This window comes from Mobula birostris, chromosome 22 (assembly GCF_030028105.1).
Source record: "Mobula birostris isolate sMobBir1 chromosome 22, sMobBir1.hap1, whole genome shotgun sequence".
Taxonomy (NCBI): Eukaryota; Metazoa; Chordata; class Chondrichthyes; order Myliobatiformes; family Myliobatidae; genus Mobula; species Mobula birostris.
Window position 1 is genome coordinate 5,236,633 of NC_092391.1, and position 21,938 is coordinate 5,258,570.

Consider the following 21,938-nt stretch of genomic DNA (forward strand, 5'->3'; position numbering starts at 1 on the left):
GGAGAGTTAAGGTGCATCTCAGGTAACTTACAAAAAAAAAGGCCACAAGAACCAAATATATGAGATTATGGAGGCAAGACAGCCTTAAGCCAATTTTAGCACACATGCTTTATACCAATATCTTAAGAAAGCTGTAGGCATATTAGCTCATTTGCAGCTTCCATCATTTGTATAAAACATTATAATTCATATGGCCTAACTTTCCCAATAACCAAATCAAATTTTTGAAAACTTAATTCAAACTACAAAATTTGCATAAGGAATGTAATATTTATTACACAAATGATGGCCAGTACAGAGCATATGCACAATACTGGGTTAAGGCTTTACTACATAAAAGAGATTTATAAAACAAGCAATACGCTGGCTGATTCTGAAACAGAAAGTGTTTATTTGTGAACAAAGATCTATAATCTATACATCCTTCACAAATAAGCTTCCATAAAATTCTTCAGAAGCTATGATACTTCAATTAAAATGTTGGTGAGGTTTTTTTTTTAAATTTTATTACTTTCTACCACAGAAGGCTGGATTAAGTTAAATTCTGAGAATGAGGTAACATTTCACAGTACATTTTCAAGTTTTAATGAACTAAGCCTTTTTGTTAAAATCAAAAAGATAGGAAAATTATTTTACAAATAATTTGCTTCATACAGCATTTTCAAAAGAAATTTAATTAAAAAAAGCAACTTTTTTCCTCCTAATGCTTGCTTTCTGTTTTTACTATTATTATGCTTCTAATACAGTAATTAGCTGAAAAAGGAGTAAAGGGGAACAGGATATGTTGGAATTTTCATAACAGGGAACAGAAGCATTCTCTTGCCTGGCAAACCTATAGAGAGAAGAAACGAAAGGACCCCAAATAAGTTTAATGGTCCATTAAATTGACTTAAGAATATAAGGTTCTGTTACCATAGATCTTTGCAGATTGGCCATTCAATTTATTTGTTTTTCCTTACATGTATCATCTGCAATATAATCAAGTGTGTGAGAAACCTCCATTTTTATTCACATCAGCCCCATATATATTTTGTTAAGATGTAAATAGTGGAAACAATCCTGTGACTTACATACTACAAATTAAGGTGATACTTTATGTGCCGAACATACACTTCATTTTATTTACAGAATAAATTATTAGGGATAGATCTGGGCATAGTGGAATTAGCATCATTAAAGGAGGGAAGGAACCTACATTAAAGATTAAAACACAATAATTAGAGTAGCTCAATCTTGCACAGGTAATATAATAGAGGCATCTATTTAATCCATATTTACTACACTGGCAAAACTATTTCAACACTACCCACTGAACCACCACACCACCCTGCCACAACTCCTAACTCAAAGTTGTCTATTAAATACTCATGCTTCAAAACAGTATCGGTATGTTAATGAAATATGATGCCAGATTTTTGATCAATAATGGTTGGTGCAGGGAACAAGGAAAAGATTTGAAGTAAATAATTTCAATGTGCACAATTTGTGGTAGACTAGGGTGTTAATTGTTGCACCCAAATATCTTGATCAACCTGTCTCCAGGAAGTTATAATTTTGAGCCATGTGCTTGCCTGATGTCGACAGCAAACAGATGCTACCACAGCTTTGCATCAATTGATATTCAGTAAAGACTTCACAGCATCCTGCTTTCTATCCTTCAGTAAGACAGATTCACATTTTATGCCATTCACAGGAAAAAATTATTTAGCAGTTCATTTGAACAGCATATCTGGAAAGATCTATGGGTTGTTAATTAATGTTTGAATACTAAGTTCTTGTGGCCTCTATATAATCCAGACAGATTTCTTATTCTCAATTTTAATCTTCATTAGAAATCACAAAGCAGCAACAGTAGGTGTTTTAACAGCACCAGGTGACTGAAGTGCAATTTCCCAACATGCAACAGCTGACAAAGGCATTAAGACACTTTGAACCTACAGCCAAGGAAACAGCCGTGTCCAATATTCTTTTGCGTCATATCTAGACACTGCAGAAACACAGAGTCTTTATGTGAGAAATGATGACAATGATTTCTTTGTTGGGGAAAATACTAATTTTGACCCAGATGAATGTTGTTGCACACCAAATTTAGTGTTCCGGGATGATTTTATGAACATATCAGGTGGGATATTTCAAACACATGCACTGTGACTGTAACAGCAAACTTTGCAGATTTATATTTGGAACTGAAACGATACTCAAACTGCTCCTATGTGCAGTCTAATCAAGGCTCCAAATAAATCTTGCATTTGCTTGTCACCATTTGCACATAAGACTCATTCAAAGCAATAGCATGGTGCAAGTTTCTGTGATTAAAACAAGCTTATTTTAGTAAGTTAAGGAAATTTGCCAGTATTGTACTATCATTTAGAAATAAATTAAGTATGAGTTATAATAGAAAATAAATGTATGTACAGTCTAAGGTTGCTAATACTCAGGCTAATATACTGCATATTCTTATTAGAACTAGCTCGTTACCCTTTAAAGTTTAGCTGGTCATTGAAAGAGTACTTTGAAAATACCAGTGGATTTTGGTTAATTGGGCTGTTGGTTAATTGAGCCAACTGCTTATCTAGGACAGCTCTTAAAGAAAAAAACATTGAGAAAATAGCAGGGATTCTCTTCCTTTATTTAGAACTTTATGACTCTTTAACTGGGACAGGAGACTGTTGGCTAAGAGTTTCTAACTAGCGTCGGTCTCGTGCACTTGTGTGGACATTAGACACTACACGATGCTTTGAGGAAAGAATTTTTAAATAGTGTCAATTGCATGTACTTGTGTTTGGAAAGCAGTGATATTTGTCACTGATAGTGAGAAATAAGCAGCAAGACAAATTGGAACTGTTTTGCTCACTGTGGTTTCAAGCATTCAGGCTTGGAGATGCCAGAAATGGCTGGGAGTGAAATTGAAACAATTTCACTTCTTCAACAAGTTTGACACTACATAGAACTTGACCTCAACAATCATCTAGAAATGTTACAAAGAAAATGAAGACTTGGAAGATGCAATCGTCGAGAGGATTGCCTATTTGCCTATTACATACACTAGGAGTCTGCGATGATTTTGTTCATTTACCATCAATCAAAAGAAAGTGACAACATACACTGGATGAATTCCTCCATCAATAACTATTAAGGACTAATATGCTGTTTTAGTGTACTGTAGTAGTATTGGTAGTGTTCTAATTTGTTCTATATTTTGTTTAAATACATTATTTGTTACTCAGTTAAATGGTAGTTTGTCTATTTAACTATTTCCATGAAACTTCAGCTCATTGGGCTAAAATGGACTGGTCCCGATGCATAGCTATTAACCAGAATCCACTGTAATTGTTAAATTTCAAATTGAGGCTGCTTTTCTTTCCATACACCAGGAAAACATAAATTAAAGGAATTTCTAAGATTTTGATTCACTAGGTGAGAATATACTAATGCTGACATTTGCTTTCAATGCTTTTACACTGTCAGATTTAAATCATTTAAGTTTGCTCATTTTAGCCTCACCTCATTTAAAACTAATAACAATCAGGTAAATTTTGAAAGCTTGCAAAGAAAATCTGACATAAAGTAATAAAACTGACAGGGTAGGGATACATTCATTTCAGTTATAGGCAAAATTAATGGGAGAAGACATTTTTACAATCACCTATTTTATCAAGCAAATCAGTTGTCATGAATAGACAAACTGCCAGGGAGTCAACTATCAGAGGGGCAGAAATGTATTGACATTCCAGCTGCTGTCCTGTTAGTAATTAATTAAACCTGAAGGTTTATTTAAATTTTAAAACTAAATTTCTGCAACTCACAGTGTATTTGAAAGATGCACCATTTTAACGTGATTCCTAATGTTTCAAAATCATCTTCAACCTTCTCTCTCAATAATTCCCATTTAGGCAGATATGAATTTGAAATATTATTCAGTAATATCAGAATTAAAGATTCAGTCATTTATACTGTATCTATTCAGGGTCATTTTACACTGGCAACTTTTAAATTAGATCTGCTTAAAACCACATGAAAAAGAGTAATTGCAGTAGTGAATTCTCTCTTTTTGTCACTTTCTGACAGTGCAGAATGCTTTGAATAGAGAGTCTAATGGCTAGAAGCACTGGAATCTGGAATTACATTAAATAAAATATATATCTGGGTATGGAAGGGGATAAGCAAATTCAGAATTATTCCCATTACATTTGGGCAACGCTTTAGCAAGTGAGTCTTCAATCATGAGGAGAACTACAAGATTATGCTGATTTCTTCTACTGTGTTCTATAAATGTCAACTGGAATTTCTTTTTTAAGAGCATGCAAATCAAAATTAATTAGTCATTATTTTAAAAACTAAAACAACTTTGTGTTTTAATTTAATGTAACACTGAACCCAGAGTACATTAGGTAATAGACTGCAATATGTTTTGGAACAAAAGTATTATTATATGAATTCAGTCATAATCTGTTGTTCAATGTTACAACCCTATAAAATATTAAAAAGGACAGGGGAGGATTGGAAATTTGAAATATTTCTGCATTTGAGGTTTGATTACCCACAGAAAAGATGAAGTAGGAAAAGTGCAAACTGTACTCAAAGGGTTGCCAATGTTCACATATACATCTATATCTCTATTTTAAGCAGAGATATACATGTTCAAGATTAAGGCACTAAGCAAATGATATTTCAGTTCACAGTCAAATATGACGGCATACATACCATAAGCCGGGGCAGCAGCACTGTATCCATATGGTGCACCATAACCTAAACATAAAAGGCCAACGTCAATTTTTCAAATTATTACTCTGCAGAACGATTGCAAGAACTTGGGAGTACTGTGAACAGTTTTGGGCCTCTTGTCTAAGAAAAGATGTGCTGGCATCATAAAGGGGGTTCAGAGGAGGTCATGAGAATGATCCCAGGAATGAAAGGGTTACCTTTGAGAAGCATTTGATGGCTCGGCACCTGTACTTACTGGAGTTTAGAAGAATGGGGGTGGGGGGGGGGATTTCATTGAAACTTATTGAAAGGCCTAGATAAGAGTGGATGTGGAGAGGATGTTTCCTATCAAAGGTGAGGCTCGGACCAGAGGAGACATCCTCAGAATAATGTCCATTTAGAACAGAGATGAGGAGGAATTTCTTTAGCCAGAAGGTAGTCAATCTGTGGAATCCATTGCCACAGACGGTTGTGGAGGCTAAGACACTGAGTATATTTAAAGTAGAGGTTGATAGGTTCTTAATTAATCAGGGTGTCAAGGATTACGGGAGGAAGGCAGGAAAACAGGGTTGAGAAGGATAATAAATCAGCCATGACGGAGCAGACTCGTTGGACCGAATGGCCTAATTCTGCTCTTATGTCTTATATGATTGAGGAGGTGTAGAACCTTACACCACACAAGCTTTGCTCTTTGGCAAACTGTGCCCATACTGCCTGGTGTAGCTATCTATACCAATCACATTTAACTGCAAAACATTTCATTGCCCTCCATGTAGATAGTGTAGATATGTCCTGGATGAGGAAGTGGAGGGATGGGTTAGTAAATTTGCTGACAATACAAAGGTTGGATGTGTTGTGGATAGTGTGGAGGGTTGTCAGAGGTTACAACGGGACATTGATAGGATGCAAAACTGGGCTGAGAAGTGGCAGATGGAGCTCAACCCAGATAAGTGTGAGGTGGTTCATTCTGGTAGGTCAAATTTGATGGCAGAATATAGCATTAATGGTAAGGCTCTTGGCAGTGAGGAGGATCAGAGGGATCTTGGGGTCCGAGTCCATAGGACACTCAGAGCTGCTACGCAGGTTGACTCTGTGGTTAAGAAGGCATACGGTGCATTGGCCTTCATCAATCATGGGATTGAGTTTAAGAGCCGAGAGGTAATGCTGCAGCTATATAGGACCCTGGTCAGACCCCACTTACCATAGAAACCATAGAAACTACAGCACAGAAACAGGTCTTTTGGCCCTTCTTGGCTGTGCCGAACCATTTTCTGCCTAGTCCCACTGACCTGCACACGGACCATATCCCTCCATACACCTCCCATCCATGTATCTGTCCAATTTATTCTTAAATGTTAAAAAAGAACCCGCATTTACCACCTCGTCTGGCAGCTCATTCCATACTCCCACCACTCTCTGTGTGAAGAAGCCTCCCCTAATGTTCCCTTTAAACTCTGCCCCCCCCACCCTAAACCCATGTCCTCTGGTTTTTTTCTCCCCTTGCCTCAGTGGAAAAAGCCTGCTTGCATTCACTCTATCTATATCCATCATAATTTTATATACCTCTATCAAATCTCCCCTCATTCTTCTACGCTCCAGGGAATAAAGTCCCAACCTATTCAACCTTTCTCTGTAACTGAGTTTCTCAAGTCCCGGCAACATCCTTGTAAACCTTCTCTGCACTCTTTCAACCTTATTTATATCCTTCCTGTAATTTGGTGACCAAAACTGAACACAATACTCCAGATTCGGCCTCACCAATGCCTTATACAACCTCATCATAACATTCCAGCTCTTATACTCAATACTTTGATTAATAAAGGCCAATGTACCAAAAGCTCTCTTTACGACCCTATCTACCTGTGACGCCACTTTTAGGGAATTTTGTATCTGTATTCCCAGATCCCTCTGTTCCACTGCACTCCTCAGTGCCTTACCATTAACCCTGTATGTTCTACGTTGGTTTGTCCTTCCAACGTGCAATACCTCACACTTGTCAGTATTAAACTCCATCTGCCATTTTTTAGCCCATTTTTCCAGCTGGTCCAAGTCCCTCTGCAAGCTCTGAAAACCTTCCTCACTGTCTACTACACCTCCAATCTTTGTATCATCAGCAAACTTGCTGATCCAATTTACCACATTATCATCCAGATCATTGATATAGATGACAAATAACAATGGACCCAGCACTGATCCCTGTGGCACACCACTAGTCACAGGCCTCCACTCGGAGAAGTAATTCTCTGCCACCACTCTCTGGCTTCTTCCATCGAGCCAATGTCTAATCCAATTTACCACCTCTCCATGTATACCTAGCGACTGAATTTTCCTAACTAACCTCCCATGCGGGACCTTGTCAAAGGCCTTACTGAAGTCCATGTAGACAATATCCACTGCCTTCCCTTCATCCACTTTCCTGGTAACCTCCTCGAAAAACTCCAATAGATTGGTCAAACATGACCTACCACGCACAAAGCCATGTTGACTCTCCCTAATAAGTCCCAGTCTATCCAAATGCTTGTAGATTCTGTCTCTTAGTACTCCCTCCAATAACTTACCTATTACCGACGTTAAACTTACTGGCCTATAATTTCCTGGATTACTTTTCGATCCCTTTTTAAACAACGGTACAACATGAGCCACTCTCCAATCCTCCGGCACCTCACCTGTAGACAGCGACATTTTAAATATTTCAGCCAGGGCCCCTGCAATTTCAACACTAGTCTCCTTCAAGGTCCGAGGGAACACCCTGTCAGGTCTCGGGGATTTATCCACTTTAATTTTCCTCAAGACAGCAAGGACCTCCTCCTTTTTGATCTGTACAGTTTCCATGATCTCACTACTTGTTTCCCTTAATTCCATAGACTTCATGCCAGTTTCCTTAGTAAACACAGACGCAAAAAACCTATTTAAGATCTCCCCCATTTCCTTTGGTTCCGCACATAGCCGACCACTCTGATCTTCAAGAGGACCAATTTTATCCCTTACAATCCTTTTGCTCTTAATATACCTGTAAAAGCTCTTTGGATTATCCTTCACTTTGACTGCCAAGGCAACCTCATGTCTTCTTTTAGCCCTCTTGATTTCTTTCTTAAGTATTTTCTTGCACTTCTTATACTCCTCAAGCACCTTATTTACTCCCTGCTTCCTATACATGTCATACAACTCCCTCTTCTTCTTTATCAGAGTTGCAATATCCCTTGAGAACCAAGGTTCCTTATTCCTATTCACCTTGCCTTTAATCCTGACAGGAACATATAAATTCTGCACTCTCAAAATTTCTGCTTTGAAGGCTTCCCACCTACCGATCACATCCTTGCCAGAGAACAACCTGTCCCAATCCACGCTTTTCAGATCCTTTCTCATTTCTTCAAATTTGGCCTTCTTCCAGTTAAGAACCTCAACCCTAGGACCAGATCTATCCTTGTCCATGATCAAGTTGAAACTAATGGTGTTATGATCACTGGAACTAAAGTGCTCCCCTACACAGACTTCTATCACTTGTCCTAACTCGTTTCCTAACAGGAGATCCAATATTGCATCCCTTGTAGTTGGTCCCTCTATATATTGATTTAGAAAACTTTCCTGAACACATTTTACAAACTCTAAACCATCTAGACCCCTAACAGTATGGGAGACCCAATCAATATATGGAAAATCACTTGGAGTACTGTGCTCAATTCTGGTCGCCTCACTATAGGAAAGACGTGGAAACCATAGAAAAGGTGCAGAGGAGATTTACAAGGATGTTGCCTGGATTAGGGAGCATGCCTTATGAGAATAGGTTGAATGAACTCAGCCTTTTCTCCTTGGAGCGACGGAGGATGAGAGGTGACTTGATAGAGGTGTACAAGATAATGAGAGGCATTGATCATGTGCATAATCAGAGGCTTTTCCCCAGGGCTGAAATGGCTAGCATGAGAGGATGTAGTTTTAAGGTGCTTGGAGGTAGGTACGGAGGAGATATCAGGGGTAACTTTTTTTTACGCAAAGAGTGGTGAGTGCGTGGAATGGGCTGCTGGCGGTGGTAGTGGGGGCAGAAATGATAGGGTCTTTTAAGAGACTCCTGGATGGCTGCATGGAGCTTAGAAAAATAGAGGGCTATGGGTAAAACCTAGGTAGTTCTAAGTTAGGGACATGTTCAGCACAGCTTTTTGGGCCAAAGGACCTGTATTGTGCTGTATATTTTTCTATGTTTCTATCTACATCAATCATGTTTACCTGCACAACATCCATACCCCAGCAATTCAAGTACATGCCTGGATGCTCCTTAAATGCAGTAAGAGTATTTGCCTTCACCACCTCCTCAGGTAGTATATTCCTCAGATCTCCTCCAAACATCCCACTTCTTACATAAATCTTTAGGTTGGTTACTAAATGTTTTGAGATAACAGAGTCACAGAGGGATAGAGCACAGAAACATGCCTTTGGCCCACTAGCACCGACCATCAATCACCCATTACAATTACCCTACATAAACTCCATTTTCCTTTTTATCCTCTGCATTCTCCTCAGTTGCCTGATTCTACCATTTACCTACACCAGGAAGCAACAGATTCTATTATTGTTATTGGATTTGTCCTGGGACCAGCATGGAATTGCTATAACAAAGAAGGCACGACAGCGCCTCTACTTAGAAGTTTGTGTATTTTTGGCATATGACCTAAAAGTATGTCAAACTTCTATAGATGTAAACTGGAGAGTAACCTGGTTGGTTGCATCATGGCTTGGTACTGAAACACCAATGCCCAGAATCAGAAAAGGCTACAGAAATTGATGGATTATGTCCAACGAATCACAGACAAAAACCCTTGCAACCACTGAGCATATTTATAAGAGCACTGCCACAAGAAAACAGCATCCATCATCAAGGAACCCCACCATCCAGGCAATGCTCTCTTCTCACTACTACCATTAGGCAGGAAATACAGAAGCCATCAGGTTCAGGAACAGTTATTACCCTAGAACCATCAAGCTCCTGAACCAGACTAAATAAATTCAATCACCACAACACTGAATGGATTCCACATCTACAAACTCACTCTCAAGAATTCTACAACTTATGTTCTCGGTTTTATTCATTTTTTATTTGCACAATTTGTCTTCTTTTGCACATTGGTTGTCTGTCAGTCTTTATATATAATTTTTTTCAGAAATTTCCATTGTATTTCTTTATTTTCCTGTGAATGTCTGCAAGAAAATGAATTTCAGGATAACATTTAAATAATAAATTTACTTTGACTTTTTTGTTGTATTACCACAATGTACTGACTTGATGAAATGATGTGTACGGATGGCATGCAAGATAAAGACTTTCACTGTACCTTGGTACAAGTGACAATACTATAACCAATTTGATTTACCAATTAACCTACCAACCAACATATGTTTGAGATGTGGGAGAAAACCAGTGCGACCTGGGAAACCCACAAAGTGATAGCAATGTGTAAATTGCAAAAGCAGTGGTGGTTCTACTGCCTGTGCCACTGTTGGCTGAGATGCACTGAGTCTGTGAAAGATGCTCTATAAAGAATCTTTTGTCTTGTTGCTTCTTTACTTCATGCCTCGAGGTATAAAATTAGTATAACAGCACTGAAGCATTCACAATTATCTTTAGCCATGTGCTGAATTGCTGATCTATCTTTGCTCTCTCCTGAGAGTGCCATGATCACATGAAATAGTCTTCAACCATTTCAATTCATCCTTTGAACCACTGTGAGCAGAGTATAATGCAAAAGGATTATCCAATAATGGAACTTTTTTTTAACATATCTACAGTTCATAAAAAGTAGGATGAATCCAATCAGCTAATTATTCCATAAATGAAGATCAAAAAAGCTGGAAATCTAATACAAAAATGCTCAAGAGAGTTATAAGGTTGAATAGGCTAGGACTCTATTCCACAGAGTAGAGGAGAATGAGGAGAGATTTTATTGAGGTATACAAATTTATAATGGATAGGGTAAATGAACGTAGGCTTTTTCTGCTCAGGTGAGTTGACACTAGAACTGGAGGTCATAGGTACAGGTAATCTACAGGACCTGATGAATGGTCTCGGCCTGAAATGTCGACCGTTCATTCCTTTTCATAGATGCTGTCTGATCTTTTCATAGATGCTATTTGCTACTGTTGTTCAGGAGGATTTAAACTAATGTGGCAGGGGGATGGGAACAAGTGCAGAGAGACAGAGGGGTGTAAAATGAGGGTAGAAGCAAAAAGTAGTAAGGTGAAAAGTAAAAGTGGCAGGCAGGCAAATCTAGGGCAAAAATCAAAAAGGGCCACATTTCAACATAATTGTATAAGAGCTAAGAGTGTTGTAAAAACAAGCCTGAAGGCTTTGTGTGTCAATGCAAGGAGCACTCGTAACAAGGTGGATGAATTGAATGTGCAGACAGTTATTAATGAATATGATATAGTTGGGATCACAGAGACATGGCTCCAGGGTGACCAAGGATGGGAGCTCAACATTCAGGGATATTCAATATTCAGGAGGGATAGACATGAAAGAAAAGGAGGTGGGGTAGCATTGCTGGTTAGAGAGGAGATTAACGCAATAGAAAGGAAGGACATTAGCCGGGAGGATGTGGCATCGATATGGGTAGAGCTGCATAACACTAAGGGGCAGAAAACGCTGGTGGGAGTTGTGTACAAGCCACCTAACAGTGATAGTGAGGTTGAGGATGGCATTAAACAGGAAATTAGAAATGCGTGCAATAAAGGAACAGCAGTTATAATGGGTGACTTCAATCTACATATAGATTGGGTGAACCAAATTGGTAAGGGTACTGAGGAAGAGGATTTCTTGGAATGTATGCAGGATGGTTTTCTGAACCAACATGTCGAGGAACCAACTAGAGAGCAGGCTATTCTAGACTGGGTACTGAGCAATGAGGAAGGGTTAGTTAGCAATCTTGTCGTGCGAGGCCCCTTGGGTAAGAGTGACCATAATATGGTGGAGTTCTTTATTAAGATGGAGAGTGACATAGTTAATTCAGAAACAAAGGTTCTGAACTTAAAGAAGGGTAACTTTGAAGGTATGAGACGTGAATTAGCTAAGATAGACTGGCAAATGATACTTAAAGGGTTGACGGTGGATATGCAATGGTAAGCATTTAAAGATCGCATGGATGAACTACAACAATTGTTCATCCCAGTTTGGCAAAAGAATACAGGTAGTGCACCTGTGGCTGACGAGGGAAATTAGGGATAGTATCAATTCCAAAGAAGAAACATACAAATTAGCCAGAAAAAGTGGCACACCTGAGGACTGGGAGAAATTCAGAGTCCAGCAGAGGAGGACAAAAGGCTTAATTAGGAAAGGGAAAAAAGATTATGAGAGAAAGCTGGCAGGGAACATAAAAACTGACTGTAAAAGCTTTTATAGATATGTGAAAAGAAAAAGACTGGTTAAGACAAATGTAGGTCCCTTACAGTCAGAAACAGGTGAATTGATCATGGGGAACAACGACATAGCAAACCAATTGAATAACTATCTTGGTTCTGTCTTCGCTAAGGAGGACATAAATAATCTTCCGGAAATAGTAGGGGACCGAGGGTCTAGTGAGATGGACGAACTCAGGGAAATACATGTTAGTAGGGAAGTGGTGTTAGGTAAATTGAAGGAATTAAAGGCAGATAAATCCGCAGGGTCAGATGGTCTGCATCCCAGAGTGCTTAAGGAAGTAGCCCAATAAAAGAGTGGATGCATTAGTGATACTTTTTCAAAACTCTTTAGATTCTGGATTAGTTCCTGAGGATTGGAGGGTGGCTAATGTAACCCCGCTTTTTAAAAAACGAGGGAGAGAGAAACTGGGGAATTATAGACCGGTTAGCCTGACATCGATCGTGGGGAAAATGCTAGAGTCAGTTATCAAAGATGTGATAACAGCACATTTGGAAAGCGGTGAAATCATCGAACAAAGTCAGCATGGATTTGTGAAAGGTAAATCTCATAGAATTTTTTGAGGATGTTACTAGTCGAGTGGACAGGGAAGAACCAGTGGATGTGGTATATTTGGATTTTCAAAAGGCTTTTGACAAGGTCCCACACAGGAGATTAGTGTGCAAACTTAAAGCACACGGTATTGGGGGTATGGTATTGATGTGGATAAAGAATTGGTTGGCATGAAGGAAGCAAAGAGTGGGAATAAACGGGACCTTTTCAGAATGGTAGGCAGTGACTAGTGGGATACCGCAAGGCTCAGTGCTGGGACCCCAGTTGTTTACAATATATATTAATGACTTAGACGAGGGAATTAAATGCAGCATCTCCAAGTTTGCGGATGACACGAAGCTGGGCGGCAGTGTTAGCTGTGAGGAGAATGCTAAGCGGATGCAGGGTGACTTGGATAGGTTAGGTGAGTGGGCAAGTTCATGGCAGATGCAATTTAATGTGGATAAATGTGAAGTTATCCACTTTGGTGGCAAGAACAGGAAAACGGATTATTATCTGAATGGTGGCCGATTAGGAAAAGGGGAAGTGCAATGAGACCTGGGTGTCATTATACACCAGTCATTGAAAGTGGGCATGCAGGTACAGCAGGCGGTGAAAAAGGCGAATAGTATGCTGGCGTTCATAGCAAGAGGATTCGAGTACAGGAGCAGGGAGGTACTACCGCAGTTGTACAAGGCCTTGGTGAGACCACACCTGGAGTATTGTGTGCAGTTTTGGTCCCCTAATCTGAGGAAAGACATTCTTGCCATAGAGGGAGTACAAAGAAGATTCACCAGATTGATTCCTGGGATGGCAGGACTTTCATATGATGAAAGACTGGATCGACTAGGCTTATACTCGCTGGAATTTAGAAGATTGAGGGGGGATCTTATCGAAACGTATAAAATTCTAAAGGAATTGGACAGGCTAGATGCAGGAAGATCGTTCTTGATGTTGGGGAAGTCCAGAACGAGGGGTCACAGTTTAAGGATAAAGGGGAAGCCTTTTAGGACCGAGATGAGGAAATACTTCTTCACACAGAGAGTGGTGAATCTGTGGAATTTCTGCCACAGGAAACAGTTGAAGCCAGTTCATTGGCTATATTTAAGAGGGAGTTAGATATGGCCCTTGTAGCTAAAGGGATCAGGGGGTATGGAGAGAAGGCAGGTACAGGGTTCTGAGTTGGATGATCAGCCATGATCATACTGAATAGCGGTGCAGGCTCGAAGGGCCGAATGGCCTATTCTTGCACCCATTTCCTCTGTTTCTATGTTTCTATGACCTGTTGAGTTCCTCCAGCATTTTCTGTGTGTTACTCTGGATCTCCAGCACCTGCAAAATCTCCTGTGTTGAAAGGAATGGGGTAAAAGATGAAAGATGAAATATATAAGGGAATCCTGAGGGGGAACTTCACTCGTATGTGATGTGAGTGTGGAATGAGCTGCCAATGGAAGTGGTGGATGTGGGTTCAATTGTAACATTTCAAAGAGCTAATTATTGACTTTAGGAGAAGGAACCCAGAGGTCCGTGAGCCAGTCCTCATTGGAGGATCAAAGGATTAGCAGCTTTGGTGCTATCGTTTCAGAGGACCTGTCCTGAGCCCAGCATGTAAGAGAAATTACGAAGAAGCAGGGCAGCACCTCTACTTCCTTGGAAATCTGTGAAGATTCAGCATGACATCTAAAACTTTGACAAACTTCTATACAAGTTTGGCAGAGAGTATATTGACTGTCTACATCACAGCCTGGTATGGAAACACCGATGCCCTTAAACTGAAAATCCTACAAAAACTAGAGGATACTTCAGGTTCTTGAACCAAAGGAGATAACTTCACCCAACTTCACTTGCCCCATCATTGAAATGTTCCCACAACCTATGGACTCACTCTCAAGGACTCTTCATCTCATGTTCTTGATATTTATTGCTTTTCTTATTTTATTATGGATTTATTAAGTATGCCCACTGGAAAATCTCAGAGTTGTATATGGTGACATATATGTACTTTGGTAATAAATTTACTTTGAACTTTGGATAGGTACATGGATGAGAGAAGTATGGAGGGATATGGGCTGGGGCAGCAAACCAGGCTGGCACAGACTAGATAGGCCAAAGGGCCTGTTTCTATATGGCAGTGCTCAATGACTCTAAGGTCAACAAGCAGTTTGTTTCTCTTTTCACAGAGGTTGCTTGACCTGTTGAGGGGTTTTCAGGCTTTTTATATTAGATAATTACTGCCAATTCAGAATACTCTCAATCATGAGCTACATGATGGAACATATTGACACTCATATCAAGTAGCACCTAAACACCAATACCCTGGACCAAAGGGCTGAGCTCCTGAGTTGATATCTACAGTTTTTGACAACAAGGCAACACTTGATCAATTAAACCTGAAGTCAGTGGACATGAAGAAAAAAGCATTCCAATGTGGAGTAATAGCCCAGAGAAGGATGATGATTAGGATTATTGGACAGTGGTCATCCAGTTTCAGGATGTCACTGCAGTAACTACTTAATGCAGAGTTCTGGGCCCAATATCTACAGTGACCAAGAAGGCATCATGTACGGCAGCCATGTAGTGTACTCCAAATTGGCATTGTAATTTTCTGCTTATCTCTGTACTTCTTTCTGTACCTCTCTTACAAGAAGCTGAAAGTCACATCAAATATGATCGATTGACTCTTTTGAACATCGGAAAGACAGCATTCAGTCATAATGTGCTGCCTTTCTACCACTGGGACCCCCCTGCTTGCACGAACAGCACACCACACCAGCATTACTGAGGAAGTGTCGCCAGAGGCGAGGAAGAAGAGCTGGCATCTTGGTTAGGTTAAGATGGCATACAAACTGGCTGCCACTCTCTAGCATACTCCTGGCCAATGTACGGTCCCTGGACAAAAAGCTGTGTAAGCTGAGAGCCAGAATCTCCTACCAACGGGAAACAAAGCACTGGAACATCTTATGCTTCACCAAAACATGGTTGTCGGAGGGGATACCGGACCAAGCCATTAAACTCATCGGTTTCTCTGTGTTCTGAGTGGACAGATCTAAAGACATCTTTGGAAAAAGTAAAGGTGGGGGAGTATGTTTCATGGTGAATAATGCTTGTTGTGACCCAGGTAGCGCGCACACCCTCAAATCCTTTTGCTCCCCAGATCTGGAGTACCTTATGCTGCTATGTTGACCTTTCTGGCTGCCTAGAAAATTCATGTCTGTTATTATTACAGCTGTGTACATCCCACCACAGGCTGATATCAACCTGGCTCTCAATGAACTTTGCGAAACCATCAATATCCACAAAATCACACAGCCAGAGGCTGCTTTCATCATCGCTGGAGACTTTAACCAAGCGTCACTGACTAGAGCTTACCCAAAGTTCTGTCAAAACATCGAGGTGAGCACACGGGGAGGGAGCATACTCGACCACTGCTACTCTCCCTTCCACAATGCCTACAAAACACTTCTCTGCCCTCTGTTTGGAAAGTCTGACCATTCCTCCATCTTGCTCCTGCCCGTCTACAGACAAAAACTGAAACAGGAAGCAGCCATAGTGAAAACCATCCATTGCTGGTCCAACCAATCAGACTCTATATTACAAGACTGCTTTGATACCATCACCTGGGAGGTATTTCGAGCTGAGAACATCTCTGAATACATGGAGGTGGTCACAAGCTTCATTTGAAGACGCTGTTCCCCAAAAATCAGTTCGGGTCTACCCAAACCAGAAACCTTGGATAAATAGGTCAATGTGTGTTGCTCTCAGTGCAAGCGATAAAGTCTTTGCCTCCAAAGACCAACAGGAGCTCAAGAGATACCACTATCATTTACGTAGAGCTATCAAGGTGGCAAAACAGCAACACAGGGACAAAATCCAGTCACAACTCTGCGACAATGACACACGCAGCACATGGCAAGGACTGCACACCATCGAGGACTTCAAGAGGAAAAGCAGCAGTATAGCCAGTATTGCTGCCTCACTCCCGGATAAGCTAGATGCTTTTTACATTCAATTCGAGGTTGATAGGACTGAACCCCCAAGAAGAGCTGTTGACAAGACCTGCACCTTGGTCATCTCTGAGGCTGAGGTACGTAGAACATTCCAATGTATCAACAGCCGCAAGGCAGTGGGGCTGGATGGCATCCCAGGGCGTATCCTCAAAAGTGTGTGCTGAACAGCTGGTTGGTGTGTTTACGGACATTTTTACTTTCTCCCTCTCCCAGTGTGTAGTGCCCTCCTGTTTCAAATCGTCCATCATTGTCCCTGTGAAAAACCTGCCTGAACGGTCAGCGCCCTGTCGCACTCACCTCAATTATAAGCACATGCTTTGAGAGGCTGGTTAAAGACTATGTCTGTAGCTTGCCACTGCCCAAACTGGACCCCTTACAATTCACCTGCCAACAGAACTGGTCTACTGATGATGCCATAGCCACAGCACTACACACTGTCCTTACACACCTGGAGAAGAGGGATGCATATGTTAGATTGCTGTTCCTGGACTACAGTTCAGCATTCAACACCGTAATTGTCTCCAGATTTGACAGGAAGCTCACCCCACTTTGTGCAGCTGGATCCTAGACTTTCTATCGGATCGCCGACAGGTGGTAAGGATGGGCTCCCTCACCTCTGCCCCTCTACACAGGTGCCCCCCAGGGCTGTGTTCTGAGTCCCTTTCTCTACTCCCTTTACACCCACGACTGTGCTGCCACACACAGCTCCAATCAGCTGATCAAATTCGCAAATGACATGACTTTGATCAGCTTATTTCTAGCGGTGATGAGACAACGTACAGAGGAGAGGTTGAAACCCTGACACAGTGGTGCCAAGATACCAACCTTTCCCTCAATGTCCAAAAAACAAAAGAGCTGATCGTGGTTTACGAGAGGAACAGATTCAGCAGTTGAGAGAGTGAGTAGTTTCAGGTTCCTCGGTATATACATCAGCGAAGATCTCACCTAGACTGTACACACCGGCTGTGGTTGCAAAAAAGAGCACAACAGCATTTCTTCCACCTCAGGCGACTCATGAAGTTCAGCATGGACCCCCAAATCTTCAAGACCTTCTACAGGGGCACCATTGTGAGCATACTGACTAGCTGTATCGTCACCTGGTATGGGAAGTGCACCAACCCTTGATCACTGGGCACTGCAAAGAGTGCTATGGACAGCCTAGCACATCTGTGGACACGAACTCCCCCCCCTCCCCCCCCCCCCATTGAGGACATACATAGCAGCAGGTGCAGAAAGAAAGCCTGGAAGATCTTCCGGGATACCTGTCACCCCAACCGTAAACTGCTTCAGCTGCTTCCATCTGGCAAACAGGACTGCAGCATTAAAGTCAGGACAAACAAGTGACAGAACACTCATCCCACAAGCCATTAGACTTTTAAATTCACATGTCTGTACATTACGACAAAGTAATAATGCAAAGATTTTTACTCTCTTACGTTGTGGAATGGATGTGAGGCTGTACTTGGAGCTCTGTGAACGGTCATGGTCACCCTATTATTGGAAAGATGTGGTTAAACTGGAAAGACTGCAAAAGATTTATGGGGGTGTTGTCAGGCCTTGAGGGTCTGAGTTTTAGGGAGAGATTGGCCAGGCTAGGTTTTATTTCTTAGAACATAGGAATATGAGGGTTGAACCTATAGAATGTATAAAATTATGAGTGGCACAGATGAGGTGTACAGTAATAATCTTTTTCCCCAAAAGGTAGGGGAGTCTAAAAGTATAGGGGACATGAATTTAAAATAAAAAGGGAAAGATTTAAAAGGGGCCTAAGGAGTAACTTTTTCCACACAAGTGAGCTGACAGAGAAACTGGCTGAAGCAGGTATGATAGTATCATTTACGAAGCACTTAGGTAAGTACTGTACCTGGAGAGGCAGGGCTTGAAGGGATATGGGCTGAATGTAGGAAATTGTGACCACCTGGGTGAGCACCATGGTTGGAACCATGGCACAATGGGCAGAAGGGCCTGAATCACGCTGTATTGCTCTATGGCTCTGCAATACGTCCCTACCATAATGAGGTCAGAAGTTGCTCACTGATGACTGCATAATGTTCAATTACACACAGCGTGGTACAGTAGTGGTGTGGTAGTGCAGCAGTTAGCACAACTACTCTACAGCACCAGCAGTAAGATTAAAGTTCAATTCCTGCTGCTGTCTGTGAAGAGTTTGTACATTCTCCCTATGACTGTGTGGGGATCCTCCAGATGCTCCAGTTTCCTCCCGCGTTCCACGATGTACTGGTTAGAGCTCGCATGTTGAAGGCATGCTATGTTGGCACAGGAAATGTGACGACACTTGTGGGCTGTGCAGTATAATCCTCGCTGATCTGATTTGACGCAAATGACGCATTTCGCTGTAGGTTTTGATGTACAGTATATGTGACAAGTAAAGGTGATCTTTAATCTTAAAAAAAAATTCCACTTGCACAATATATAGCGAGGCGCAGACATCTGCTCAATGTGCTGCAAGCAAAATCAAAGCAAAAGTGCCAAATGCAACCAGAGTTCAAACATCTACATCTGAGATTTTATGACATTACCAGTTACAAGCACCCCACCTCAACCCCACCATAAACATCCTGGGAGGCTGCCAATGACCAAAATTCCAACTGCAATCACAAGTAAAAGGGAAGGTGAGAGGCTGGAGATTTTGTGGTGCATCATCTACGAGCTACATGATAGAGAACTCTCTGCTTGCTTAGATTCAAACAGCATCACAACTCTTAAAATTTACACTATCCTACGAATTACAGAACCTACTGCTGTTGCTCATCGAGGTTACTTCAACAGCAGATCTGCAATCTCCACCTTCAGAAAGGACAAGGCAGCAGATGCTATGAACCCTACCATCTGAAGATTCCCTTGGTCAATACACCATCCCTACATCCCTCAGTATCATCGGATCTAATTCCTGTTACAACCCTACCAACTGTGGGAATATCTCTACGTGAAGGACTATAAGACCATGCAGCACCTCCTACTCATGGCTAAGGATAACAATCAACATTGGCAAGTAACGGCCAGATATCAAAAAAACATATCCATTAAAAATATATATTCTTTTCATTTTCATTAACTTTATCATAAAAAAGCAAACCTGGAATTGGTCAAAATGCTTATTCACATAAATGGGTACCCATGAACACTGCAGAGCTTAACTGTTTTGAGTTTCACTAAATGATTAACCAATTAGTGGATGTGGAGTGGATGTGATCTATATGGATTTTAGTAAGGCAATTGACAAGGTTCCACACAGCAGGCTTATTCAGAAAGTTAGAAGGCATGGGATCCAGGGAAGTTTGGCCAGGTGGATTCAGGATTGGCTTGCCTGCAGAAGGCAGAGGGTGGTGGTGGAGGGAGTACATTCAGATTGGAGGATTGTGACTAGTGGTGTCCCACAAGGATCTGTTCTGGGACCTCTACTTTTCGTGATTTTTATTAACGACCTGGATGTGGGGGCAGAAGGATGGGTTGGCAAGTTTGCAGACGACACAAAGGTTAGTGGTGTTGTAGATAGTGTAGAGGATTGTCAAAGGTTGCAGAGAGACATTGATAGGATGTAGAAGTGGGCTGAGAAGTGGCAGATGGAGTTCAACCCGGAGAAGTGTGAGGTAGTACACTTTGGAAGGACAAACTCCAAGGCAGAGTACAAAGTAAATGGCAAGATACTTGGTAGTGTGGAGGAGCAGAGAGATCTCGGGGTACATGTCCACAGATCCCTGAAAGTTGCCTCACAGGTGGATAGGGTAGTTAAGAAAGCTTATGGGGTGTTAGCTTTCATAAGTCGAGGGATAGAGTTTAAGAGTCGCCATGTAATGACACAGCTCTATAAAACTCTGGTTAGGCCACACTTGGAGTACCGTATCCAGTTCTGGTCGCCTCACTGTAGGAAGGATGTGGAAGCATTGGAAAGGGTACAGAGGAGATTTACCAGGATGCTGCCTGGTTTAAAGAGTATGCATTATGATCAGAGATTAAGGGAGCTAGGGCTTTACTCTTTGGAGAGAAGGAGGATGAGAGGAGATGTGATAGAGGTGTACAAGATAATAAGAGGAATAGATAGAGTGGATAGCCAGCGCCTCTTCCCCAGGGCACCACTGCTCAATACAAGAGGACATGGCTTTAAGGTAAGGGGTGGGAAGTTCAAGGGGGATATTAGAGGAAGGTTTTTTACTCAGAGAGTGGTTGGTGCGTGGAATGCACTGCCTGAGTCAGTGGTGGAGGCAGATACATTAGTGAAGTTTAAGAGACTACTAGACAGGTATATGAAGGAATCTAAGGTGGGGGCTTATATGGGAGGCAGGGTTTGAGGGTCGGCACAACATTGTGGGCCAAAGGGCCTGTACTGTGCTGTACTATCCTAATTAGGCAACAGAGTTGTACAGTGCAGGAAAAGAACGATACCTCCTGTTGGACCTATCTTAATTAATCTCCCTCTCCTTTGTCCACTTAGGCACATAGCCTTCTGTGCCTTGGTATCTCAAGTACTTGTCTAGATGCTTCTTAAATGTTATTTATTTCATTTTATTGAGAGATACAGCATGGAACAGGCACTTCTAGCCCTTTGAGCTGTGTCATCCAGCAACCCACCGATTTAACTCTAGCCTAATCATGGGACAATTTACAATGACTATTTAACCTACTAACCAGTGCACCTTCGGACCGTGGGAGGAAAACGGAGCACTGAAGGAAACCCATGTACACACGGGAATGATCATGTAAACTTGCTTACTGAGGACGTTGGAATTGAACTCAGAACTCCGATATCCCATGCTGTAATAGAGTGTGCTAACTGCTACTCTACCATGGTGATGTAGGAATATTTGACTCCTCCACTTCTGGCAGCATAGCCAGACTCCAGTCACCACTGTGTGGAAAAACTGTTTTACTCAAGACACCCTTTTAAACCTTCTACTTCCTTCTAATCCTATGCCCCCTTGTCTTAGACATCCCTACTGTGGGATTTCTTTAAAACTATCTACCTGTTGGATTAGGGTGTAGAATAGCTTTCTTCTAGTTACCTTTCCTATGCTTGCTTTTATTTTTATATACACCCATATACATGTAATTGTGTAGTGGATTTTTCAGTAATTATGGTAGTTGTTTCTGTATTTTTCTTAGATTTTCTGTAGCAGATGTCACACTACTTGAATCTAGTTATACTATAGGTTAATTGTTACCAATGGAATTTTGTGAGTAGGAGATGAGTACATGTCTGAGTACGAGGTGATGATGACTCCCTTTTCTTTAGTCTTTCCATTGTTCATTCTTTGTTTTTGTAACACTTAACAAAA

General features: G+C 41.3%; 1 protein-coding gene across 3 annotated transcripts in view; it reads right to left on the bottom strand.

Annotated features, from left to right (window-relative positions):
- Window positions 1-402: 402 nt before the first annotated feature.
- Window positions 403-21,938, bottom strand: part of strbp (spermatid perinuclear RNA binding protein) — a 267,170-nt gene continuing 245,634 nt past the window's right edge. For all 3 annotated transcript variants that reach the window (XM_072239910.1, XM_072239908.1, XM_072239909.1), the window contains 2 exons: window positions 4,705-4,749; window positions 403-832 (listed from right to left, as the gene is read on the bottom strand). In XM_072239910.1, the coding sequence (XP_072096011.1) occupies window positions 750-832; window positions 4,705-4,749 (128 nt within the window). In that variant the 3' untranslated portion in view covers window positions 403-749. The remainder of the gene's footprint in view (window positions 833-4,704; window positions 4,750-21,938) is intronic.